A 27791-nucleotide genomic window follows, 5' to 3' on the forward strand; every position below is an offset into this window, starting at 1 on the left:
ACACACACACACACACACACACACACACACACACACACACACACACAGAGTTCCAGTCACATTGAACACTTACTCCTCATCCAAGGACACCCCAGGTACTGATGTGTGCATGTTTGCAGATCTTTCTGTCTGTCCAGCGTCCCCTCTGTTACAGGTAACAGGCTGGTGTGTGGCATGTTCCAGAGTGTGAGATGTGTGTCTGTGCTGGAACAGGGGGATATCTGTGCTTCTAGGGATATGGCATTAAGTAACGTGTTACATATCATTGAGTTACCTAGTGAGAAAGTGATCCCCTTCTCCACTCTGACAGGTCAGAGAGAAGGACAGTACAGTAAAGGGCAGTACACATTCACACCTCTTTAATTCTTCTTACCTCCCTTTTAAATTATTAAGAGTACAAGGCCTGGTCAGAGCTTTCACAGGCAGCAGTTTCTAGCTGTAATTTATAACATTGTTTTATTTTCATTATATTTTTATCATGTGTGGCAAATCATTTTGATTTCCATTTAAGGAAGTTATATAAAGTGTCCTTCTTAAATAAATAGTTTCTAAGTTACAAAATATGTCCCAAGCTAGTGAAAAGTATTCATTAGAGAGATTTCACCCCCCTGCCACCTCCACCAGAACAGGTGCTGGTGTCCACGGCTGAGACACCCACAGACAGTTCACGTCACAGGACTTTTGTGCAGGCAACCCTCAATACCGGCCAGGAGCCTGGTAGACTTGCTGGGTGGCAAGAGAAATAAGAATCACTGCAGCTCTCAGGAAGGCACATCCATAGGAAAAGGGGAGAGTACTACATCAAGGGAACACCCTGTGGGACAAAAGAATCTGAACAACAGCCTTCAGCCCTAGACCTTCCTTCTGACAGAGCCTACCCAGATGAGAGGGAACCAGAAAATCAACTCTGTTAATATGACAAAACAAGGTTTTTTTAACACCCGCCCCCCCAAAAAAATCACACTAGCTCACCAGCAATGGACCCAAACTGAGAATAAATTCCTGATTTACCTGAAAAAGGATTCAGGAGGTTGGTTATTAAGCTAATCAGGGAGGCACCAGAGAAAAAGCAAAGCCCAATATAAGGAAATCCAAAAAATGATACAAGAAGTGAAGGGAGAAATATTCAAGGAAATAGATCACATAACTAAAAAACAATTGAAACTTCAAGAAACAACGGACACACTTCTAGAAATGCAAAATGCTCTGGAAAGTCTCAGCAATAGAATTGAACAAGTAGAAGATGTCTTCAGCTCTCAAAGACAAGGTCTTCAAATTAACCCAATCCAACAAAGACAAAGAAAAAAGAATCCGAAAATATGAACAAAGCCTCCAAGAAGTCTGGGATTATGTTAAATGACCAACCCTGAGAATAATCAGCATTCCTGAGAAAGAAGAGAAATCTAAAAGTTTGGAAAACATATTTGGGGGAATAATAGAGGAAAACTTCCCCAGTCTTGCTAGAGACCTAGACATCCAAATGCAAGAAGCACAAATACCTGGGAAATTCATCGCAAAAAAAGCATCACCTAGGTACATTGTCATCAGGTTGTCTCAAGTTAAGATAAAGGAAAGAATCTTAAGAGCTGTGAGACAAGGCCAGGTGTGGTGGCTCACGCCTGTAATCCCAGCACTTTGGGAAGCTAAGACAGGCAGATCACTTGAGGTCGGTAGTTCAAGAACAGCCTGGCCAACATCGTGAAACCCTGTCTCTACTAAAAACACAAAAATGAGCCAGGTGTGGTGGCACACACCCGTAATCCCAGCTACTCAGGAGGTTGAGGCAGGAGAATCACTTGAACCCAGAGGCTGAGGTTGCAGTGAGCCAAGATCATGACACTGTACTCTAGCCTGGGCAGCAGAACAAGACTCCGTCTCAAAACAAAACAAAACGAAACAAAAAGAGCTCTGAGACCAAAGCACCAGGTAACCTATGAAGGAAAACCTCTCATATTAACAGCAGATTTCTCAGCAGAAATCCTACAAGCTAGAAGAGACTGGGGTCCTATCTTCAGCCTCCTCAAGTATTAATTAGATAATGATTGGTACACCAAAATGATAGAAATCATAAAGATGACACATACATGATTAAAGTAGGGCAGGTGTTAAAAGAATGGGTAAAAACCCAGCTGTGTCTACTAACTGGGTGAACAAAGGCAAATACTCTAACTTCTTTGGCCTTCGGTTCCCTCATCTGGATAAAAGCTGGATAACAGCACTTGCTTTATAAAATTAAATGAAGGGAATAAATGGGAAGCACTTATCCCAGTGCCTGGTGCATAGAAAATGCTCAGTAAATGCTACATGCCATTGACCAGCCTCATTCAAATGCCAGCTCTTCCATGAAGCCTTCCTGAGTACTTCAGTCAGAAGTTCTGTCTTCTCTGTTTTCTCATAGTACTTTTCACTTATCCTATGGAAAGTCACATGTTCTGTCTTGTACATAGCTGTGGGTTATTAGACTTTTTACATAACTATATCCCACACAAGACCGTGCATTTAGCACATGCTAAATGATCAATCAGTCTTTGATTTTGAATAGATTCTGTTTTTTTCATACATTTGGTTTATAAAGTCTTGTTCCCATTTTTCTGGGAAGTTGTAAAACATCCTCTGGAATCTCAATGTGCTGCAGAGTATAGGAAAACCTCAAAGACCCTGAGACAGAGAGAATGCTTGTTTAAATCGCTACTGTACCAGGCTGGAAACATGAGATCCTGCCTGTTCCTTTTTTTCTGGAGTGAGAGACAAAAGCCCAAAGATGGGAGAGGCAGGGGTTACAAGTCATTGCTATGGGGCAAGAGCTGTAGGCACAGAGCAGCCACGGTGAACTACAAGGTAGATGGCTGGCAAAGGAAGGAGAGACACGAGGGACAAAGGTTGTCTAGTCATCTTCTGCTCTGGACTTCAGACAGTTAAAACCGGGGACTAGAGTAGTATGTAAACCTGAATGTAGAAGGGAACGAGGCCCACCTCCTTGACCCCACCATGAAGAATATGTCTAGGAAGAATTCTCTTTGTTTGAATCATTTCTTTCCCCTCTTCTCAGAAGCTGCGGCAGATCCTGTTTGGAAACACAATCCATGTCTTCAGCTATAACTGGAAAAAGGCCTATTTCAGGTTCCATGATCCTTCTTCTGAACTAGCTTTCACTTTGGAAGTGGGAAAGGTAGTAGACAGCTTATAATTTTAAAAAATCTTAATCCCATGTTCCTTATCCATATATCCTTCCTGTCCACATCCATGTAAATGCATGTTTTCATTATAATCATATGTAGAAAAATATTTATAAAGTAAAGTTTAACCTTAAATGATAATAGACTATTTAAAATTACTTTGTAACAAATCTAAAAATCTGATATGGGCCAGGTGCGGTGGCTCACACCTGTAATCCCAGCACTTTGGGAGGCTGAGGCGAGTGGATCACCTGAAGTCAGGGGTTCGAGACCAGCCTGGCCAACATGGCAAAACCTTGTCTCTTCTAAAAATACAAAAATTAGCTGGGTGTGGTGGTGCACGCCTGTAATCCCAGTGACTCGGGAGGCTGAGGTAAGAGAATTGCTTGAACCTGGGGGGCAGAAGTTGCAGTGAGACGAGGGCAGGCCACTGCACTCCAGCGTGGGAGACAGAGCAAGACTGTGCCTGAAAAAAAAAAAAAAAAAATCTGATATGAAGCAGGGACATGGTGAAAGCAGGATTGAGGAAGACATACATCCCCAGTCACCAGTCCACGGGTCTCCACAAAGATGCTAGGCATTGCAGAATCTAGCCCAGCCACAGCACCAGCCACGGCCGCAGGGAGGAGCGGCACAAATATAGCATGGTGTCCCTTCGCAAAGCTCGAGGGGATACCAGGAGGGAAAAGCCTGCAGAGAAGAATAGATAACATTGATTTCCAAGAGTTCTTCACCTCATCATTCATTCTCCTCATTTCAGGGAGGGGCCCGAAGCATTCAGATGGCTGTGCAAGGATCCATCATCAAATACTTGTTGTTTACCAGGAAAGGAAAAGACTGTAACTTTGGCAGGTAAGAGGACTGTGAGAAGTACTTGAATTACCCATTTCACTAGAATCTTTATATGCTAAATAATCATAACTGAAAAATTCAGGTTGTCTCAGAAAGGAAATCTACCTCCTAAGACAGAAATGGCCCTCTCTGTCCCAGAGAGGCTGGATTCCATTACTGGGAAGGGCTCTGCTGGAGTTATTCTGAATGTCCAGTTGCAGGGATAATGTTGACAGGTTTTAAGCTCTACTGCAGACCACGCTGTTAGGTAGAATTAAGCACCAGGTCTCAGGTGGACCTACTTGTCCATATTTGATGGAAAGCGCTAACCTAATAATTAGGGAAGAACAAAGGGGTGATATAAAAACCCGATAAGTGATCAATCCTCTTTTTTTTTTTTTTTTTGCAATGAAGTCTCGCTCTTGTCCCCCAGGCTGGAGTGCAATGGCATGATCTTGGCTCACTGCAACCTCCGCCTCCCAGGTTCAAGTGATTCTCCTGCCTCAGCCTCCTGAGTAGCTGGGATTACAGGCACCTGCCACCACACCTGGCTAATTTTTTTTTTAATTTCTATTTTAGTAGAGACAGGGTTTCACCATGTTAGCCAGGCTGGTCTCGAACTACTGACCTCAGGTGATCAGCCTGCCTCGGCCTCCCAAATTGCTGGGATTACAAGTGTGAGCCACTGTGCCTGGCCAATCCTTCCATTTAACCAGGCTGATAAGGTATGATGTTTGATTTTTGTCTATTTTTAAAGGTCAGCTCAAGTTTATTCAAATTACTTTATTCTTAGAAGTTAACAAACCCCTATCATGTGCAAAGCCCTATGCTAGATATTAGAGGAAATATAAATACTTCTGCCCTCAGGCAGGCAAAGTTATTACCACCAAAGATGAACTAAATGTATAATATATTCTAAGATTGTGAACTGCCAGCTTCCCCAGAAGCAGAGCCCATGATGGGGATACTTAACACAAGTGATTTATTAAGGGAGTGCCCTCGGGAGAGAAAACCATAAGGGAGTGAGGGAAGCAGGACAGGGAAGGGGAAGCTGAGGAAGACTGTGGCTTCCAGCAATGTCAGTCTGATGCCATGGGAGCTCGGGTGCATGGATTGCACTGCGGAGCCTGCCCCTCTTCAGATGAAGGAGCAGGCCTTCTGTACCTCTTGCTCCAATGAGGCACTGGCTGTGGGCCATCCTTAGGGAGGAGGCATAACTCCTGGTCACTTCTGGGCAAGGTGGCTTCCATCCTTCAGAGAAAGTAGAAAAGGGGGAGCCACAGTACCCAAAGTAGCTGGGGGATGAGTCCACCTCCTAAGTAAAATGAATCACAGGGAATTCAAATGGAACACATACATTTGCCACATAAAGGTAAGGCACTTAGCACAGCACTGTACCTGGCCTATGGCAAATATGAAATAAATGTGAACAAGTAACTACGTCTGTAGACACGCTGCACGAAGCCTTCCTGAGCCCCCCAGTCACAATGTCTCTACTTCCCGTGTTTTCTCATAGCACTCTGTTATTCTCATTCTATCTTGCAATATGGTTTTGGAGTATTAGGCTCCTTGACTCTTTTTTTTTTTTTTTTTTTTTCCCTGAGATGGAGTCTCACTCTGTCACCCAGGCTGGAGTGCCATGGCATGATCTCAGCTCACTGCAACCTCTGACTGCCGGGTTCAAACCATTCTCCTGCCTCAGCCTCCCGAGAAGCTGGGACTACAGGTGGCTGCCACTATGCCCGGCTAATTTTTGTATTTTTAGTAGAGATGGGGTTTCGCCATGTTGGCCAGGCTGGTCTTGAACTCCTGACCTCAAGTAATCCACCTGCCTCAGCCTCCCAGAGTACTGGGATTACAGGCATAAGCCACGGCTCCCGACCTTTTGTTACTCATTTCTATATCACCACAGAGCTAGATGGATTGTATAAATCATTGCTGAGTTAATAAATCAATCTTTATTACGTGTTTCTTTATAAAGACTACAGTTCTCAATGTTAAGTATTTAAAAAATAAGCAGAGTAAAGGTCTCCCACTGTGTAAAGACTGGCTCCCACTTCTTGGGAAGGCTACACAGACCCTGAGTGTATTCAATGCAGTATAAAAGTCAAGGGGAGGAACTTGGGAACCAGGTGAGCTGGGTGTAAGTCACTGCTCTCTGACTTTGAAGATGAATGACCAGGAGCAAATTACTTCACTTCTCTGTAGCTAGGTGATGTTCATTCCAATGGTTTCCTACTCCTGCCTTCTGCATTATAGCTTATGTGAAATAAGCAAGAAGGAGCAGGAGCAAGCCCTGGCTGCGGCGCTTGCTGGCATCCTGTGGGCTGCAGGAGCAGCTCAGAAGGCCACCATCTGTCTTGTCTCTGAGGACACTTACATCGCGTCGACTCCGGACTACTCTGTGGACAATTTCACTGAGCGAGTAAGTGCAGTCCTCCCTGTCCTGGCAGATAAAAGGCCAATGAAGCCCGAACATGTAATAGACTTACCATGGATATGCATGTGGGGCCCCATCCATGTTCCTGATGTGACTGGAGGTGCCTTTCAAAGAGGCAGGTACCAAGGGCTATAAGTGATCCAAGCAGTCAAAACAGAGAGTCCTATTGTAAATTCCTCCTTCTGGAATTCACCAGGATCAAGAATATCTCTCCCATCTGAAATAATCATAAATGGTATTTCCATATCCACTGCCTGAAAGACAGCTAAATTTCACCTATTAGGAGAAAACCTCTTTCTAGTTTTACTGCTCAAGATATTACATGATTTTAAACTGAGGAATGTAAAAGTGATGCTGGTAGCTACCCAGTTTCACTGTGTATGTTTTGCATGGCCTTGTGTAAGATAGTATGTCAGTTTTTAGTAATGTGATTATGCAATGAAACAAAAAACCTACTTGCAGTAATAACAGTGAGTTGACATCTCTTAGATGTAACTTTCATCTTCCTTTTCATTTTTATCTTCTGTTCCTGATTTATAGCTCCAGCTGTTTGAATTTTTAGAGAAAGAAGCCGCTGAGAAATTCATCTATGATCACTTACAATGTGTAAGTGTTTAAGTGTTGAGATAATTCCTTTACATTACCTGATCTTACAGGGATCTTCTTCCTTTTATAAAGTCTGTTTCTAATGATGTCTGTTAAGAAAACCAGGTCATTTTGAGGGCCAAGAAAGGGCAGAATTAGAGAACAAAAAAGATCTGCCTCTTCCTCCTCACAACCTAAAAAGAGGCCAGATCACACACAGACCCACTCACAAATGCATCTTTTCTTTGGTTTATCAAGACCAGAGAATAATACTTCAGAGAGTATATACCAGTATTTCTTTTGCAGCAAGACAGAATGTTAAAGCAGGCCTGTCTCATCTAATGAATAGAAAACAAAAATGGTGAGCAAATAAAATAAAATAAGGTTCTTGTTTAAGCTGCCAAAATGACCATTCACATGGACTCCAAGTAAGTGGTTTCTTGAAAAGGTGGTCCTGTTTCACCTGTCTATCAACACCTTCCATACAGTGTCCTCCACTGCAATGATTCTTCCCTACCCCCAGGGTGGAAAGGGGACAAAGAAGGGTGCAGTGATGGTAGAAAATGGAAGACATTTTTAAGAATCCTCTGTGGAGAAAGAAATAAGAGCTGATTTTCTGAAAAATCAGAAACCTACAATGTGAAAGCAGAGGGCAATTAGCAGGATAACCATGAAGTGATACAACTGTTCATTGCACGGAGCAGGGAAATGTGATCTCGTAGGTCTGTTGTTAACTTGTGTGATAGGCAGAGGACTAGTCTCCCTAAAGACGTCCAGACTCTATACCCAGAACTTGTGAATATGTTACATTACATGGCAAAGCGGAATTAAGGTTGTCAGTCAGCTGACTTTAAAATAGGGGAAGGATCCTGGATGACCCAGGTGGGCCCGGTGGAATCACAAAGGTCATTAATATAGAAGAGGAAGCAAAAGAGGAAGTCAGAGAGAAGTATTAGGAGAAGAGTGCCCCCTGCCATTGCTGGCTTGAATCCGCTTTGATGATGGAAGAGGAGAGCCATGAACCAAGGAATGTGGGCAGGGCCTTTAGAAACTGGTAAGGACTAGGAAACAGATTCTTCTCTAGTGTTGCTAGAAGGAAAGCTGTCCTGCTGACATCTTGATTTTAGCTCATTAAAACCCATTTCAAACTTCTGACTTCTAGAACTGTAAGATCATAAATCTGTAGTGTTTAAGCTATTAAATTTATGGTAATTTGTTACAGCAGCAATATGAATCTAGTAAAACCTGTATGATAGATTTTAAGTACCTGACATGAAATGTTGAGCTAGAAGCCTGCTTAGGGATTCTTTGTTGTGGGCAGGAGACACTGAATGGGATTACACAGATATAGAGGATCCATTTAAGAAATGACCCTTTCAGCAAAAAGAGGCAAACCCCTCCCTCCCTGTCTTCCATCTCAACCCAAATCTGGGAGAGTCCGACTCCATAGGAAGAACCCCCTCCCAACCCACATCTGGAAGAAATTCTTAAACGTAGCCATGGTTGAGATCAGAGGATCAGAGCTGAAGCTATACACAGGCTTTCCCAGTCAAAGACTAAGGGCTGAGCTGGAATAATCAAGGCCCTACACAGAAGTGGACTCTGCAACACAGGTGGGCTTGGCATGAGGGCTAAACATTACCTTAGCCACACTGGGGAAGGGCTGATGCCATTTCCTGAGTGAGGGGAACTTGATGGTATATATATATTCCTCTCAAGGAGCATCCCTAGACGGGGTCGCACATTGTGATCAGCACCCCATCCAGAACTTTACCAAACCCACCTCACTATCAAAATGCATCAATCTTGTGTCTCGCTCCATTTGGCAGAGATCTCAAGCTAGAGGTCTGAGGGCTACCGATGAGCAGCAATCTTTTGTTATGGGTTGAATTGTGTCCCCCCAAAATGGTATATTGACGTTCTAACCCCCTCCCCTGGAACTTGTGAATATGGATCTTATGAAAATAAGGTCTTTTAGATGTAATCAAGTTGAGATGAGGCCATACTCAATTAGGTTGGGCCCTAATCCAGTGACTGGTATCTTTAAAAGAAAAGGAAAAATTTGAACACAGACACACAGGAAGAACACCATGTGATAATGGAAGCTGAGACCAGAGTGATGCTTCTCCAAGCCAAGGAACGCCGGCAACCACCAGAAACCAGGAAGATGCAAGGAAGGATTCTCCCCGAGGGCCTTCAGAGAGAGCATGGCCCTACTCTTACACCTAGGTTTCAGACTTCTAGCTTCCCAAACTGTGAGAGAATACATTCCTATTGTTTTAAACCATCCGATTTTCTGTAACCTTTTATAGCAACCCCAGGAAACAAATACACCTGTCATATGAGATCTGCAGCATTAGCCCACAGTGTTGCTTTTTACAAATTTGAATCAGTGAATGTCAGAAATATTCAGGAAATTCCATATGAAAACCTAGATTTTTGACTTTTATCAAAAAATCAGAAAATCTGGCAACACAGGGTCTATATTCTTGCATGTCTTCAATTAGCTGACATAAGAGGCAGCTACCCTCATTAGACAAGGTTTGATAGACTGAATAATGTCCACATCCTAATCCCAGAAACATATTAATACAGTAGTCCGTCTTTATTCTTGGTTTTGCTTTCTGCTGGTTCCATTACCCTGGTCACCCAGGGTCCAAAAATATTAAATAGAATATTCCAGAAATAAGTAATTCATACATTTTAAATTACATGCTATTCTGAGCAGTGTGATGGAATATCTCACCATCTCACTCCATCCCACCCAGGACATGAATAATCCCTTTGTCCAGTGGACCCACATTGTAGACGCTCCATACCCGTTAGTCACTCAGTGGCCTTCCCTGTTATCAGACAGTCATTTTGTGGTATTGTAATGCCTGTGTTCAAGTAACCCTTATTTTACTTAACAGTGGCACCCAAACACAAGAATAGTGCTCCCAGTACATTGCTATAAATGTTCTACACTATTATTATTGTTGTCAATCTATTACTGTGCCTAATGTAAAACTTTTTCATAGGTATGTATATATAGGAAAAAACATCATATATACAGGATTTAGTACTATGCATAGTTTCAGGCATCTACTGGATAATGGAACTTATCCCCCATGGATAAGGGAGACTACTGTATGTTACCTAACTGACTGAAGGGATTTGCAGATGATCAAGTTAAAGACCTTGGGGCGGGGGGCGGGGAGGGGGACATTATCCTGGATTATCCCGATGGGCCCAATTAATCAAAAGGGTCTTTTTAAGGGAAAGGGGGAGGCAAGAGAGTCAGAGAGATGTGACCAGGGAAGCAGAGGGAGGAGGGTTATGTGATGTGGGGCCACTAGCCAAGGAATGAGGATGGCTTCTAGAAGCTGGAAAAGGAAAGGAAACAGAATCACCCCAAAAACTTCCAGAAGGAACACAGGTTTGTGAGCACTTTGATTTTAGCACAGTGAGACTCATGTTGGACTTTTAACCTCCAGAACTGTGAGATAATAAATTTGTGTTGTTTTAAGCCTGTGACACTTTGTTACAGCAGCAATAGGAAATCTATACATAAAAGCATCCATTTGCATCAGGCCCCACCCCGCCCCATTTCTCTCACTCATTTCAGTACCTATCTGGCTCCTATGGCACTGGAATTTATTCTGCTACCTGAGGGCCCTGGCCCCTGTCAGGTCACACATAGCAAAATGGATAAATTAATCCATAAAGGGAAAAGCATATGCATTTTAGCAAAGTCTTCCTAAAGAAGACTTTAAAGATGTTTTAACTCTGCACCTAGAAATCCAGCCAGGGAAGCTACTCTACTTGTCAGCAAGTAGAGTGTTGATGTCGAGCTAAATAAAGCCAACTGATGAGAGGCCCTGAATGTTTATTAAATAGTTTAGATTCGATCCTAGAGATTGCAAGGCACCTTCAGAAAATTCTAAGCAGAAAAGAAACCTGTCCAAGAAAAGACAGGGGAGAAGTGCATTAGAGAGGGACATATATTAATTTTGCTGTGGATCTAGCATATTCCAAGAACCAAGGAAGGTTCAAATAATTAATTACTTCATTTAACTTTTGCAATAAACCTGGAGAAAGGTTCTTTTTATCTGTGATTGTGGATTAGATTGAAACTCAAAGAAGTTAGTAAGTAGGAGTTAGAAAGCAGTAGAACCAAGGTGTGTAACTCCAAAGCAAGTTCTACAAAGCCTCTCTGTTCCCCCTCAGTTTAATGGTGCAATGAGAAGGACATGAGGAGAGAAGAGGCTGGATAAGGAGACAGCAGCCAAGGGCAGCAAAGAGCAGCAGTGAAGTGGGCTAGAAAGGATATACTACACCTTGGCCAAGGTTTGAAGAGAATCACATAGTAGAAGTGCAGGACAAAAAGATAAGGTGAGGGCCAAGAGAATGACAGTGCCATTGACAGGCATGAAGCAGGGAAAGAGAATAAATTTGAGAGGAGGAAGACTTAGGGAGGCAGAGGCGCTCAATCCTTTCGGCAGCCAGGGGGAAGGAAATTCTGTCAGCCTGTAAATCCTTGAAGTCATACCCACAAATATACGTGTCTGTGTTGCTTTTAGACCAACATACTTTTCTTTTGTTTTCCAAACAGTTCAGAGGGGAAGGAAGCCATGGTGTCATCCTGTTTCTGTACAGCCTGATCTTCTCCAGAACATTTGAAAGGTAAATTCTACAGATGTTTGCACAGGTATTTTCTATAGGATTGGGATCACATAAACAATGTAATCTTGGGTTGAAAAATCTCCATATTGGAAACATGAATGCAATGTTTTTTTCTAGTAGATTCGCTTTTGTTGACATGTCCTTTCCTATAGTTGGTTTGGCCATCTTATTGGGCAAGTGGATGTCATCAGTCAAGTTTGAATCTGTTCTTATAGTACCCTAGTAGGTTCCTCCTTCTTGTGGCTGTAAATATTGGTGGACAACACCAAAGCTTGTTTGTACAAGTTTCATAAATAAATATATTTTATTATTTAGATCCACAGTAAGGTATATCCTCAAATATGTATTTTGTCTCTATGATCTGCAAAGTTCTGTTCTTGGCGCCGTGGAAGGCACAAAGAAGAGAAGATATATCACTGCCCTCCTGCAGAGTCCAGGCTGGGAAAGACTGGGGTGTACACAGAGATGCTGGGCAAGTCCCAGGAGGTACCTGATGTGCCAAATGAGATGTAAAAAGAATGAGTCTCTGTGGGCTCCAGAGGAGAAAGGGCCCTCTGCTGACAGGGTGGTCAGGGAAGGCTTCAGGAAAGAAATGGACTTTCTTCTGAACCTTGAAAGAAAGGTAACTTCTGGAGAGTCAGAAATAGAGGACTCTCAGGAGGGAAGAATTACAAGTCCTGCAGCAGTGGTCCTGAAGCTTGTCTTTTATATACCACCATCACATGTTTATGGTGTATGTTATCATTCGCTTAATATTAAAAAAAAAATACACATTTAAATATCAACCTCTTCCTAAATGTTAATGTCCTTTAAATCATGTACCAGGCTAAAGGTAAATGTATTAAAATAAATACATCATTATTAAAATTCTAAAATGTTCAAGTCTATACCACCTAAAATCATACCACCCTTTGAGAAGCATTATCTTGAGTTGTATCTCATGCCACGATGGTACTCACCATGCTTGACCCAAGTCTTTAAGTCTCATTCACAGAAGGACATAATCTCCAGTTCCATGAATAGATTTGTTCAAGAACACATACAGTTCACATACTAGTACGCAGCAACTCTCCACTAAGTGACAGCAGGAGCCACATTCCACCGTGACCTTATATTGTCAAGAGTGAGACCATGGCCCCTGACATAACAGTGGAAGCTGCCCTTCTGCAGCCAAGAAATGGCCACAGTGGTGTTTTCCATTTGGACAATCTGTTGATATCTGCCTTGAACCAGCACCCTCTGGTGTGGTCATGTGTCACCACCCTGAGCCAAGTGCATTCCTTGTCACATAGAACAAAGAGCTTCTCTACTGAGCCCAGCATCCACCCAGAGCACACACACAGGGATTCTAACATTTGAGATATCTGCACCTTCTCTCTTACCACTTATTACTCACTTCCCCCAACTGCATCCACCTCTGCAACCCCAGTCCTAGAGGCTTTCCCTGTGAGAGATGGAAAAGTGCAAGTGAGAAACAGTGACTAGGAGAGCCCGTGTTACTGCTGCTTTGTGTTTTGGGGGAAAAGAAGCTACAGGCTCCCGGTGCAATCATTGTCTCTGACTGGATGCCAATGGCTTCTCCCATTCTTCAGGCTTCAAATGGACCTAGATGTCACCACTACTCAGCTGCTACAACCAAATGCTGGAGGCTTCCTGTGCAGGCAGGTGAGCTGGAAGACTCTGCCTTTCTATTGTAGAATCTGAATTAGTTGAATGCCACATGCAGAGTTTGAAAAAGAAAAAAAGAAAAACAATCTGAATTAGTCTTGTTTTCTAATTAAATATATTCTCTCCTTAAGTAAAGAGCAATCCAGTTATCTTTGAAAGAGTATGAAGACACTACCCTGGGTTGCGTCAAAATCTACCATCCAATTTTCGTAACAGTCCTCCCTAGTTTACCTCCGAGAGTCCTTCATCTCTGAGATCCTAGCAACAGCAGAAAATATCTTGACAAGACCCACCAGGAATCCCTAATAACTGAAAAAAAAGTGCTATAAAAACATCTTAGCTTCATGCTTCTTAAATCACAACCATGGAAAACAACATTTAAAAGATCTATGAAGGGAGGAAGGGTATTAAGATGAGAGTGGGGTACAGAGGGAGTCATGGGGTAAGGTTTAAGAAAAAAAGCTAATAAATGATTGTTTTAACTCTACCAAATATTTAGGACATATTTTTCCTGAAACATGTATCATGTAATTTCATTCTTTTCACTAAAATAGTAATTTTTAATGATTTTTAAGAGAAAATATTAAGTCATTGTTTCATTGCTACCTAAAACGTAAATATCTGTAAAATATGCTCTCTAGGCAGTTCTGAACATGATCTTAACTGGAAGAGCAAGTCCCAATGTCTTCAATGGCTGTGAGAAAGGAAGGTCTCAGGAAACACTACATGGAGTCTTGACCCGCAGTGACGTCGGCTATTTGCGGTGGGGTAAGGACGCCTTGGAAGATGACAGACTCTCACAGGCAAGTGTGTTCCAGGCCTCAACCACACAACCAGAACGTCAATATTTTAACAGTTTAGAAGTCTGTCTATTCAGGCAATTCAAACCTGAGCCTACTTTCTCCCTGACTGTCTGCCTGTGTACCTCCCTCCCACCACATACAGACATTCAGGGAAATTTCCACAGATGGAAATATCCCAGTCTACTTGCTTCATATTTTATTTTACATATTTTTATGTATATAAAAAAGGTAATAAAATACATACATTTTAAAACAATATTTGAAATATACAGATACCCCATTTAATGAGGTTAACATATATATATGTGTGTGTGTATATATATATGTTTATATACACACATAGATAAAGGAAAAGTCCTCTGTCATCCCCATGCAGCTACACACTCCCTTCGCAGAAATAAATACTGTTAGCAGTTGATGGGTGTCCTCCCAATCCTTCATTTATGCAAATGAATGCACACAGCCTACATATTGCTCAAAGCTTAAAAAAAAAACCACTGGAAAAAAAAGGGGGCCCCCACATTTGAAGCTCCTGTCAAAAAGCTTTCCAGCTCAGGGGATTTATAACTTCTGACAACCAGAAAGTAAAATGTCCTGTTGAAAAGCACAACCAGGGAATTAAGTAAGATGTGATTCTGCGAAAACAAACAGAAGAGTGACAAAGCAAATATACCCACCCAAAACCACAAATCAAAGCTGCTTCTGTGATATTTCACAAAAATTTCATCCTAAAACCCAGGGAAGATGAGGCAGATTCTGTAACAACACTTGTCTGGAATGACCTTGAAACCAGTTCGGATGTCATTCAATTTGATGGAGGATGTAAACCCCCACAAGCCTCCCAACCACCTCTCCCAAATGCCAGCAGCAAACAAGGCCTCGCTGCTCAGCATCTGTCCTGTCCTCCAGCTCTCCTGGTTCCCGCTCAAAATACCTTTCATGTATATAAGGCTTCATCTGTCCCTCTTTCTACTATTGTCTCCAGCTACTATGTTATTCATGAAATCAGCATCTTGCAACACATACATATCATATGTCTGATGCCATCAAAAAAATAGTGTCTGACTATAGCAGAATTGGCATATTTTGTGTACAAGTGTGCTTTAAAAATCTGTGTATTATTCCTTGAGTTTGTATTCTTTGTTCATCATAGAAAAATGTGAAGTGATAGACAAGGTAAAAGTAAAAGAAGTAAAACAAATTTTGTTACCCAGGGATCAATCTTTTCAGGAACGTTTTTCAGAAATACTTTTTTTTCTTTTTCATATCAATGTGTCTTTTTTTTTTTTAAATAGAGACAGGGGTCTCACTGTGTTGCCCAGGCTGGTCTTGAACTCCTGCGTTTAAGCGATTCTCCTGCCTCAGCCTCCCAAATTGGTGGGATTACAGGTGTGAGGCACTGTGCCCGGCCACATCAATGTGTCTTATTCTACTCTTCTGAAACCTGCTTTTCTCATTTAACACAAATATCTCATTTAATAACAAATATGAGTATATGACCCTCTATTTTTGAGACAGAGGTTGCTCTGTCACCCAGGCTGGAGAGCAGTGGTGCCATTTCAGCTCACTGCAACCTCCACCTCCCGGGTTCAAGCGATTCTCCTGCCTCAGCCTCACAAGGAGCTGGGATTACAGATGCACACAACCATAGCCAGCTAAGTTTTGTATTTTTAGTAGAGACAGGATTTTCGCCATTTTGGCTAGGCTGGTCTCAAACTCCTGACCTCAAGTTATCCACCCACCTTGGCCTCCCAAAGTGCTGGGATTACAGGCATGAGCCACTACCTGACCTCTCATTATATTTAGAGGCTGCAAAGAGTTCTATTGTGTGGATGCGAAAGACTATGCTTTGAATACACCCTGGACAGAGAATTGATTATTGCTGTAAAGCTCCTAATCACTTTTTTCAGATAATTTGGGACTTCATCTTAAAATCTGACTCATATAACGAAGAGTAAAACTAAGCCAGAAATAGAGGATTTATAGATTTCATTTTACATATTTTTCTTTTCTTTCAACCACGTGTGGTCACTTGGTGTCCATAGTCTAACATTCTGTAACTATAAGGACCCAGTAATATGCCAAGACTTGGTTTGAAAATGGGGTGATATGCTGGAAACAAGTCCAAGTGGTGGTGACACAAAAATGCAATAATGATTTTAGTGTTTTGTCTATTATTACAAAAGCTCTTTCATAAGATTATTTCACTAGATCCTCACTATAAACTAGAAAGATTTAAAATAGCATTTCTCATATTTCAGTCATTTGAGTAGGTAATTCAGAAGGTTTTTCATGTCTCTGTGCTACCCCTGCTATTATTTGCTTAATGTTTTTCTTTCAATCAACTCGTTTAAAATGTGGTTCTAACCTTTTCTGCAGCAGTAATAGAAGCCATGGGCTTGATGTGCTGATTTAAAAAAAAAATGTGCTGATTAATTAAACCATATTTAATTAAACATTTGGTTTTTGTGCCATCCACTTCTTCTCCTACACAAGTCTGCTTGTGTAGAAGTATCCTTGTGCCATTCACTTTCATGCCACATGCCACATGCCACCAATGAGCATACGCGCACACATACACACACACACACACACACACGGGAACCTGGCATAAAAGTGAGGAAGTTCCTGTAGCATGTGTAAAATAACCCTGGCCTGGAAATCAGCAGGCTTGGCTGGAGGCCTTGCCATGCCATTCACAGGTGTGTGACTTGCACCAGTTTTACCCTCTCTGAGCCTCTTTCCTCACCTACAACACAGGTGCATTCACTCCACAAGCACCTGCCCTGCAACCTGATCAGATCAAGGACTGATGTGAAGAGCAGAGGAAGTCATGGATGTTGAAGCTCACTGGAAGGCCAGAATATTCTATAGACATATAAGACTTTATAATAGAAGATAACAAGGCATAATGTTATAGTGTTTTATTCAGCTATGTTCGTTCAGCACAGCTAAATGCTAATTGAATACTAATTGTGAGGCTCTGTGTCCAGATACAAAGATGAGCCATACTTGACCATACATACACTGATGGCTACAGGAAGGATACAGGCAATAAATGCTAGAGAGCAGTGATGTCAACCCTGATTGCACATTGAAGTCACCTGGAGATCTTTTACAACTATCAATGCCCAGGTCATCCCCCAGAATATTATCAGCTTTATAAGCATGTGTAGTCAAACAGGGCCCCACACTTGGAAGGCCCCACACTTTGTTTAATGCTCTAGTGTCTGGTGTCACTGTCTTGAAATTGTCAATGTTTGAACGAGGGCCCCCACATTCTCATTTTGCACTGGGCCCCACAAATTACATAGCCAACACTACCCAAAGACTGCTTCATTTGGTCTAGGAAGCATCTGGGCAACTGGAGTTTTGAAAGCCCATAGATGATTCTAAGGCGCAACCAGGATTAGAAACCTCTGTTGCAAAGCAGGGCTTCTCAACCTCTGCAGTACTGAAATTTTGACGTGGTTAATTGTTTGTTGTGGAGGGCTGTCCTGTCCACTGCAGGCTATTGAGCAGCATTCCTGGCCTCTGCCCACTAGATACCAGCAGCACTGGCCCCAGTGTGGCAATAAAAATGTCTCCAGACATTTCAAAATGCCCCCCCGGGGAGCAAAATTGACCCTAGTTGAGAACCTCTGCTTTAGAGGAAGGAGAAAAAAATCTCTTTAGGCTTAGCTGATTAAATCCATGGTGTGCAGAATTGGCCAACTAGCTATTTCAACTGAACTTACAAGAAAGAGTATATCTTCTTTCAATCAGTATTAGAAAGGTCGACAGCTTTCGGTTCCTTTTTAACATTTGCAAGGCTTTGGAAACAAGTTGCAGGCTTTATCTTAAATTAAAATTAAACAGGTGTTTGTGAAATAGCTACTAAGTTGTTGTGAGAAAAGGGACTATATCAGAGAATATGCCATCACAGAGAGTCAAGAATTCACAGGGATCCAGCACTGCTGTTTTTTCTGGATCACATTTCTTTCTACACAAGTCTGCTCAGACCAATAGAACTGCTAAATCATGCTCTAAAGAAAATTACCTGCAAAGCCTAAAATATCCACCAATGATAAAGTGGATTTTTGCCGGGAACTTACAGTCAGTCAAGAGGCCACAGCGTAAGGTAAAAAAAGAAAGGCTTTCCTGCTGGGAAGAGGGCAAAACCTACCAGACCACAGGACCGCCACCCAAATGCCTGCTCACACATTGGAAGTAGGGCAAAGGATGGAAACTGCCCAGGCTAGCTTTAAAATCTATATAGAAATTAGATCTGTAATGCTTCCATCTTTTTGAAAAGTGACTAATGTGGCTTTTCATCCTTCTTTCTTGGACTCGGTGTTCTCTCCCCAGAGAGATACCTGTGAATCCTGCCCTCAGTGAAAATTGCCTGAAATTGTACACTAATGGTTTGAAACCCTGAGGATGTTTATTATGTTGTCTCTGTCATGCGCTTGAAGTTTGGTTTGAAAAAAAAAAGGTATTAAAGAGCGAATACAGGCTGGCAGTTAGTTTTCTTACTTGAACTCCTGGCATGTATGAATATGTTAGAAACATGCATATCAAGATGATTTTACCTGCAGATGCTTTTTATATCAGCTCATTATACAGGAAATATGTATGAAGTATATTTATAGTCAAGTTTATTTATACTTATATACTTAAGTATATTTATATTCAAGTAGATATGAAGCTTATTTATTCATTGTGCTAATAGCTTGTTTATAACCTTGTGCATATAGCACCTATTGTGTGCCTGGCCCTTTAGGGGTCATTTCATTTATTTATTGAATCCCCACTTCCACTCCAAGTTGTGATCAGTATTACTTTAAGCTGAAGGTCTATTGCTTGGTCATTCATTTTAGAGATAAGAAAGGCCAGGATGAGGAATGGGGACTTACCCAAAGCTAGCAGCTAGGCAAGTGTCAGAGCCAGGGATATGAACCGAGTTCTATCTACATTCAATGATCACATTCTGTCCACTGGACCATGCTGCCTGCCATTATCATCTTTGCTTATTTTCTGTTAAAAAGGTAAATATAGAAATGCCAGATCTTGGAATTATACTCTATCATCAGTACTTTTATCATCTATTATATTTATATATAGATATATTATATGGTTTATAATATCTGTTATAGGTATACTCATGTTGGTAACATTTAAATGGTAGCAAATCACAGCATGACAGTTGCGCTCAACAAGCTGGAACTCAATCCACTGACTTCTAGGTTAGAGTGGTTGTGAGTTTGTGTTGATGGTGAACTGCCCCCACTTTACCTCCTGGTTTGGCACATCTCACTCGTCAGGTGTATGGAAATCCTCAACCCTAGGAGAGCAAGCCCAGTGGGTGCTCAGAGACATACTAACCAGAAGACCATTTGACTGCATTATCCCCAGAAGTCTAATATTTCACAACATCCTAGCATAGAACTGAAACACAGAGCAGAACAGAAGTTTATTCAAGAAAGAACATGATGTGCTTCTGGGACAGTGCTCTAAGTATGACTGGACTGAAGACCCCTGCAGCCACTACCTTTCCCTTCTGATTCTGTAGGAGACCCGTGAAAATGCCAACTAGGTATATAAGTGCTTTGTGGATATTTAGTAGCTCCTGCCTATGGTAGGTGCAACAAATCTGAAGGTTATTTTTATGTACTGATAATAAAAACCTAATATCAGAAAGATTTCTTAGTTCAGAAGAAAACCAACGTGCTACCTGACAGGTAGATTCTGCTGTCAAGGTGAAACCCATCCTGTAATGCTGCCTCCGTCTTCCCTAAGTCAATCTCTTATTACTCTATGATAAAATTGCAGAGATTGCAAAAACATGTGTCTTTCAGTCCCAATGTCACAGCCCAGTGGGTGAGACATTTAAAAAAAAGATGGTATTCTCATTAGATGACATGACAAGCCCCCCAGAGCCCACCAGACTGATGGTTCCTGCAGAACACAGCCAGCTACCATAAGATGAGGCACTATTTTGAAGCCTCCCTGTCACTTTTCTATTTGAAGGTACAGATTTGAGTGTGAGGTTCCAATACCTAAGTGAGAACATAAAGCAGTTTGAGTCTAACACCATCTGGAAAGCCTTGGGAGGTTCACATTATCTTCACACCTGCCACTGAGAAGAAAAATCCACTCTGATTTTTCAGGGACTGAAGCCATTTAGGTCTTGCCAGAATTACTCCTACGGCAGCCCTGGCAGCACGCACCACTATCCCAGTCATACCTTCTTCCCCCTTTACTTTTTCCCTTTAGAGAGTCTGATAGGAAGAAATCCAACCATAGAAGTACCCAGTGAAGCGGTACGCACTGCACTCTGCCACTAAGTCACTGAGATAGCGCCCTGCAAACATGAACTAATTTGTCTTTACAACATACCTGCAAACTCAGTGAGAGAAGTTACATCAAGTCTGTATTCCAGGTGGCAGAGATGAGAGCCAGACCATTAACAGTTATGCACAGGAATTGTCACCAGGAATCAGCGAAGAAAGCACAACGTTTCAAACACCTTTCTCCTGTTCAGATTACCAGCCTGGGGCCTTGGGACTTGCAATATCATGCTCATTATGCAAAGGCATGTTCTAAACCCCATTGTTCTAGACGGCATTCAAAAAAAGAATTACATGGACTCAATTCTTGCACTCTGATATGTAGAATTTGTCCATCCTCCTTGCTGTCCTTGTAATTTTACATTGGTTTAAATGATATATGTTATGAAAAGCTTGATTGCTGCATTAATGCTGAAAATACTGGGCTTATTACACAATGAGTGAACTTAAGGAGAAAGGTATTTTATTTATAGCACCACTGTATCACAATTTAATTTCCTTTTTACCATGGCAACATGAAGCAACATGCACAAATTCAGCATTGATGGAATCTCACCAATAAAACATATTTAGAATCCTGCTTTTGGGGAGTAGCTGGTAAACTGTTTTTATCCAAAAGCAATACAAATGCTTAAAGCGAAAAATGCCAGTCAAACTGCTTATATGGTGTGCCAAGAAGAAAGGGGGATGTAATGTCTGTCTGGATTCAGTTGGAAGGTGCTTTGTTTTGTTTTTTGCAGAACTCACTTTAAACCAGATGTGTTCTCAACTGTAATCTTAAGGCTTGCCTCTTAATACTCAAAGTGCAGCAACAGTCATGCATGACATTTCCCGTTTCATCAGAATCTCTCAGGGCAAGCGAGGTTCTGCTTGCTCACTGTGAGAGCTCTGTAAGGTCACTTTGTGGGGTTGAAGGTGGTTGCATTTTGACTACTTCATTTTCTTCCTACTAGAACAAAATCTTGAGTAGCTTTGAGCTCAGGAAAGAAAACTGTTGTACTGCTGCATAAAATAACAGTAGTGTGTCAGTCAGCACCCAGCAGAGTATGTTTATCTGAGTGCCAGGTGAATTTCATCTACATTACAAATATTCTGTGAAACAATATCATTTATGTGTATATTCTATTACACCTACCCAGACTAATTTATAGGGAGTATCATTAGATTCGAACTGACCAGAATGTCCACTTGAAGTTCCATTGGAAGTACCTTTTGCTACAAACAGCTCTCAATCTCCTAGTTTTATTCAAGTTTTTCAACCTTGATAATTCCATAACTTCCTGTATAACATATTTTGATTACATATAAGCTTAATACAGAAGGGTCCCATAGCAAGAAGGCCTAAGAAAGAAAGTGCTTATTTTATAACTAATGAATAGTTACAAAGTTATTTGGAAATTGGTGGTGGATATCTGGAACTAAAACATATGCTACTGCTTCAATGGCACATCTTCACTGTTTTATTTCTGATGTAGCCAGTGGGCAGACTCGCCCCGTGTTTGGTATGTGAAATGCCCACAATATATTCAGCCCGGAGGAGCTAACTCCAGCAAATCCTGTACCCCCTATGCAGATGAGTAAATCCTGCACCCATTATGAACATGTCCTGACTGGGTGCTAGGTTTCCACCCTTTTGTAAACTACCAGCCGAGGTCATTTCTTTTCAGCACAGCAATGTACATTTTCTGTGGTAGCTAAAAGTGAAACACTTACAAACAAAAGCATCTCTGATTCACCCACTCACCCACAGCTGAAGAATTTAAACTCAAGGAAACAAAGACATTTGAATAGAATTATTGAGAAATCAAAATGTCAAGTTATTAGCCTTTAATACTTGGGTTGATAAAGCACGTGATAATTTTTCAAAGCTGGATTTCCACAAAACAGAATTTGTTCCTGAACAAAGAGTACAACTCTGAGGACTGAGAAGAAAAGAAATAGAATGGCAACACTGGTGCCTTCAGTTACAGGAAGAAAGGCCAAGCTAAGGGGCCCAGGAATTCTCCTTGGCGTCACATGGAAATCATGGGTTTATCCATGTCACTCATGTTTATCTCTTTAGGTTGAAATAACTTTTAACAAATTTTAAAAATTGTTTCAATAAATTTTGATGGAAAGCTTTTAAAAATATGTGCTTCCCTGCCTGTGTAAACAAACTGATGGTTATCACTGATAGAAACGCACTAGAAGTGTGCAAGACCGCTGCCCGTTTACTACATCCCCTTCCCCGCTCCTACCCCGCAGGGCTGGTTTTTGCAAATCTCATTCACTAGCTGTAAGAATTCAAGGCCAGGCCAGGTACAGTAATTCCAATATTTGGGAGGCCAAGGCAGGTAGATTGCTTGTGTCCAGGAGTTTGAGACCAGCCTGGGCAACATGGCAAGATGCTGTCTCTACAAAAAATACAACAATTTGTCAGGCATGATGGTGTCCATCTGTAGTCCCAGGGGCTGAGGTGGGAGGATCACTTGAGCCCAGGAGGTCAAGGCTGCAGTAAGCCAAGATCACATCACTGCATTATACCCTGGGTGACAAAGCAAGACCCTGTCTTAAAAAAAAAAAAAAAAAAAAAAAAATCAAGGCTAAATTGATTGACAGGTACTTAGAAAAAAACAGATAACAAGCTGCTGTCTAGGAACATCTTCACAATTGATCTACATGTTAACCTGTAGATATATGTGTATATGTGTGTTGTGTGTATGTGTTTCCCTCATTTTCCAGAAGCTATTTGATATATCTTCAATATCCTTTTTTCTATATTCTAAATAGTTGATGTTGCCAGAAGTCTTACCACCACCTGCTGAATGAATTATTGCCTTATCTTGGGAATGGCAGCAGACATGCTAGTCTCTAGAATAAGAGAATTAGAGTTCTCTTACTCTACCACTACATTCCTATTTTAGTTTATCTATTTATTCTTTACCTCGCCTCAAAACCAAACTGAAGTTGTTTCACCTCCTCTATGAGGTCACCAAAAAAAATTTTTAAGATAATCCATTAAGATAAAAATGGCAGCATCACTATACCAGATCATTCATAAATGCAAATTTATTCATGACGAAGCCTTCGTTTGAAATCTTACTCTATGTACAGTGCCTTGCACAGCGACAAGTGCAACAAGAAACCTCAGAGCTCCTTTTTGGTCACGATCGGGTATTGGCATGTGTCACAATGTTTCAAAATCTATATGTTTATCTGCATTCCCCTTCCTCCTTCCAGGTGGGCAGCATGCTGAAGACTCCCAAATTACCTATTTGGCTGTGCAACATCAATGGAAATTACAGCATCCTTTTTTGCACAAACAGGCAGCTCTTATCAGACTGGAAAATGGAGCGTCTCTTTGATCTGTACTTTTACAGTGGCCGGTCCTCACAGAAAAAGCTTGTGCATCTTACAATAGGTGAGCATTTCAGACTCCAAGTGTTGTGGACTTTAATGTGCTCAAAGAGATGCGGCTGCCAATGTTTCACAACTGTGTGGATATTCATGCTAGCTCTGCAGGAAAGTGCTTAGGCTCAGGTTCTGAAATGAAGCTCACACATGAATCCCATGGCCCTAAACCCAAGCATTGCAATGTGGGAATTCTAAACTTACTTTACCTAGGAGAAGGAGGGTTAGAAATAGCACAGAGGAACCCACAACTTTTAGGTAAGAGAAAAACAAAAGGTATGGAGCCAAATTTCCAAAAACCATTCTCCAGGGCCTTTGACCTTGGAGCATGAGGTATTTAATACCTGAGGAAATAATTGGGAAAACCCAGGGGAGAATTGGCTGATGCTCTCTCATGACCAAACATCAGATAATCATCCAGTGACATAAGTAACCAAACTGATAGTACATTTCTGTTGAAATGAGCGCAAAAGGCATTTTTGAGGTCCTACTGTGTGCCAGGCACGGGGCTAGACACTGGGAAAACAATGATGAATATGGCACAGGTCTGCATGGTGGCTCCTCTGTAGTCACACAGACTGGTTTCTTTTATTCCAAAAAGTTCCACAAACCTTTAGAGAGGTTCCAATCCAACCGGAGAAGCAGACAACCAAACAGGTCATTTCAGTGACAAACTCCTGAGGCGAAAAGACTAACCTTAAAATGTCTTTAAACATTGACCTCTGGACGAGGTATTAACACTAGACAAACTGGGAGTTTGTATCCATAGCCTTAGCTGCATTTATGAAGCATTACTGTATCTGACTTTGCACCACAAGCCTGGTGTTGAATAATCTTCCATTATTACGTGTGGAAAAGCATCTAGTGACTATTTTATCTGTGCAGTTCCTAAATCTCTTTCTTTAATTATGAGAAATGCATATTAACCCATTTAATTTAGTATAACATTGACAATATGTTCCTTAAAATATATTGTTGTTTCTACCTCAACTTCCTTCTTTGCATAAAGCAACATTTTTCATTAGCTCACAAGAATCATCTGCTTTCTGTCCTGGGCATTGTGTTGAAAACCTCACAGGCATTAACCCATAACATTCCCATAGCCACATGAGGTAAGTACTAGGATTTCCATTTTTATGAAGTGGAAATTATGGTGCCCAACAAGTAACTACTAATTGAATAAATGAAGTTTAGCAATAGATGCTAAGTACCTTCTTAAATGTCACCTGGCTAATATGAGATAAACTCAAGCCCCAAACCCAGTTCTTGCCTACCCCACTAGAATGCCTTGCCCTCCATCCAAAAATGCAAATGTATTCTGAGAAGCATTGAGAAGTGGGGTCGGTTGGTTGTTTGGAGATGGAGTCTCACTCTGTCGCCCAGGCTGGAGTGCAGTGGTGCAATCTGGCTCACTGCAACTTCCACCTCCCGGGTTCAAGTGATTCTTGTGCTTCAGCCTCCCAAGTAGCTAGGATTACAGGCACCTGCCACCACACCCAGCTAATATTTTGTATTTTTAGTAGCGACAGAGTTTCACCATGCTGGCCAGGCTGGTCTTGAACTCCTGACCTCAGATGATCCACCCACCTCGGCCTCCCAAAGTGCTGGGACCACAGGTGTGAGCCACCATGCCTGGCCTCTTTTTTCTTTTCTTTTTTCTGACAATATTTAGTAATCTATACCTGGTTCTAGGTGTCACATCATGGTTCCAAAAGGTATATTACCCAGCTTATCAACAGTTTTGCACAACAACCCAGGTTACCACTGACTCATTCGGTCTGGGGCATTTCAACACACCACCTGTTTGAATCCCCCTCTGCTTAACCAGTTGTAGGAGCACAGCTTGCTGAGCTTGCTGAGCCTGACTCCTGCCCAACCACCCTTCTGTCCTTCTTTAGTGGCTTCCTCTGGAATGGTGTTCATAGGCTTGGGTCTAAATGCTGGCTGTTCCTTCTTCAGATACTCACTCCCATCATTGGGAAAGAGACCAACAGGAAGAGAAACATGGACCAAGACGGCAGTTTTCACCAGTGGAGATGGTAATCAGAACCAAGTGGAGCGAGGCCACCATCAACTGGAATGGGACCATTCCTTTTTTCTAAAGGGAAAACTAGGCCATGCAATGAAGTCTGAAGTGTCAGAACTGCTGGGATGCAAAAGCCTAATGTGGGGGGAGACCATTCATTTCTATATTTCTCATTTATGAGCCCCACAAAAAAAAAATACCATTAGCAGTTTTTTCATTTTTAAAGTATCTGGTAAATCCCTAGCTGTGAGCGTTGTAGGAGAAATACAGGCCCCTACACCAGGGCCTACATGGTGGCGCCTCTGTAGTCACAGAGACTGGTTCCTTTCTTTCATTCAAAAGAGAAAATGAAGCCTCTCTCTTGAATGTTTTTCCAAAGTTGTCTTTTCTTGGTATAATTCTCCATGAGGATTATGGAAGCAGGCTGCTAGCTTTCATTTGGGGATGAAGTCATTGGTAATGAATCATCGGATTTTTAGTTATGGCAAGAACTCAAGCCTTCTCAAGGACTTCCTGGTATGGACAGCATTCCTTTCCAAGGCTACAGTTCATATGCCCACATGAGCAAGTTCTTGTCATTAAAATAGTAAATGGGCTTCTTGGGGTTTGAAGCAGGGGCTATTCCTGGTAGAGTGGCAGCTATAGCAGTTGACATGTGGGTTTCAGTAGCCACAAGGAGACATTCTTTTTATTAGCAGTATGTTTGTTCCTTTTCTTCAACACTGGATATAAATACACAAATAGACAAACTGAGAAAAATTCTGATTTCTACATAAAATTATATATAAAAATAAAATCTCTTGTGTTATTATTCAAAGGGGAAAACAATTCTTTTTAGAATATACTCTTTCCCTGTCCTGTTAAATGCCTATGTTCTTTCTGAAGAGATACACAGAGAAAACACGTATTCCCTCTAAAAGAAGTACACGAGAATAATATAGACACTGCCACCCACCCCACTAATCTGCCACCTCACAGATGTAGGGCTCTGTATTCACAATCCAAAGGTTAGTTTCCAAAGAACAATCTTTGTGCATTCATTCAAATTAATTGATTAAATGCATTTGCATTTGGCTCAAAGAATAATGTTTTAACTTAAGGACCAGGTAGAAAATGAAACTTCAAGGTGAATAATAAATTATGTCAGAAAAGAAAGGCGATTTGGCTTGGATTGCATATTATAATATCTTTATCATTGGTGTCTTCATTGGGGATTTTAAATACACCAGACAAGTAAGTGGATCCCTACAGACTCTGGTCTTATGTGGTCTTAATCTTACTTACATTGCGCTTTTCCTGCGGTGTGGGCCTGTTTTTTGTTTTATGGACACTACATTGTTTCTTACTGAATGTCTCTTTTGGAGTTGACTGTTAGAGCCGGATTAAAAAACGTACCAAGTGCATTAGTAAGGAACCGCTCAGCTGCAAGTACGAGATCTCACTAAAAGTCGCAAACAATAAAGATATTCCTTTTAACAAGAACTGTCTAGCTAGGGGATCCATGACTCAGATCAATCATGGTTCATCCTCCGAGTCTGAGCACAGGGCACTTGATATTAGAACAAAATCAGGGTTTTGTAGAAGGAAGAAAAGCAGGATGACTGTTGGGTAGTATATTGGTTCTTACAAAAGCCATTTTTTAAATTGACCTCTTTCTTGTATCCATTTTATGTTCCTTCCCTTATTCCTCCTTTGAATTTTTAATTTGTTTATAATTTATGTTAGTTTGCCATATTTTATATGGTGCTATAATTTGGGTTAAATTATTCCTGGAACAAATCTATAAATAAGTAAAATAATGGAGGAAAGATTAAGTACCTATGTTTTAGATATAAAAGTATAATTTTGATACATAAACTATTAATTACTTTGTATGTC

The 27791-nt window shown here is 41.3% G+C and overlaps 1 protein-coding gene across 1 annotated transcript; it reads left to right on the top strand.

The window, feature by feature from the left end:
* Window positions 1–6315: 6315 nt before the first annotated feature.
* Window positions 6316–25989, top strand: MINDY4B (MINDY family member 4B). Its single transcript, XM_025376640.1, has 7 exons — window positions 6316–6432; window positions 6988–7053; window positions 11627–11697; window positions 13290–13362; window positions 14007–14168; window positions 23717–23897; window positions 25847–25989. Exons 4-7 carry the CDS (start codon window positions 13297–13299, stop codon window positions 25987–25989), a joined length of 552 nt encoding a protein of 183 aa, XP_025232425.1. The 5' UTR covers window positions 6316–6432; window positions 6988–7053; window positions 11627–11697; window positions 13290–13296.
* The last annotated feature ends 1802 nt before the right edge of the window (window positions 25990–27791 follow it).

Source organism: Theropithecus gelada, chromosome 2, assembly GCF_003255815.1.
Source record: "Theropithecus gelada isolate Dixy chromosome 2, Tgel_1.0, whole genome shotgun sequence".
Lineage (NCBI taxonomy): Eukaryota > Metazoa > Chordata > Mammalia > Primates > Cercopithecidae > Theropithecus > Theropithecus gelada.

Coding starts and splice junctions, on each gene's coding strand:
- MINDY4B (XM_025376640.1), top strand. CDS start 13,297: ATGGACCTAGATGTCACCACTACTCAGCTGCTACAACCAAATGCTGGA. Junction 13,363..14,006: donor GAGGCTTCCTGTGCAGGCAG/GTGAGCTGGAAG, acceptor TATGCTCTCTAG/GCAGTTCTGAACATGATCTT. Junction 23,898..25,846: donor GCTTGTGCATCTTACAATAG/GTGAGCATTTCA, acceptor TTCCTTCTTCAG/ATACTCACTCCCATCATTGG.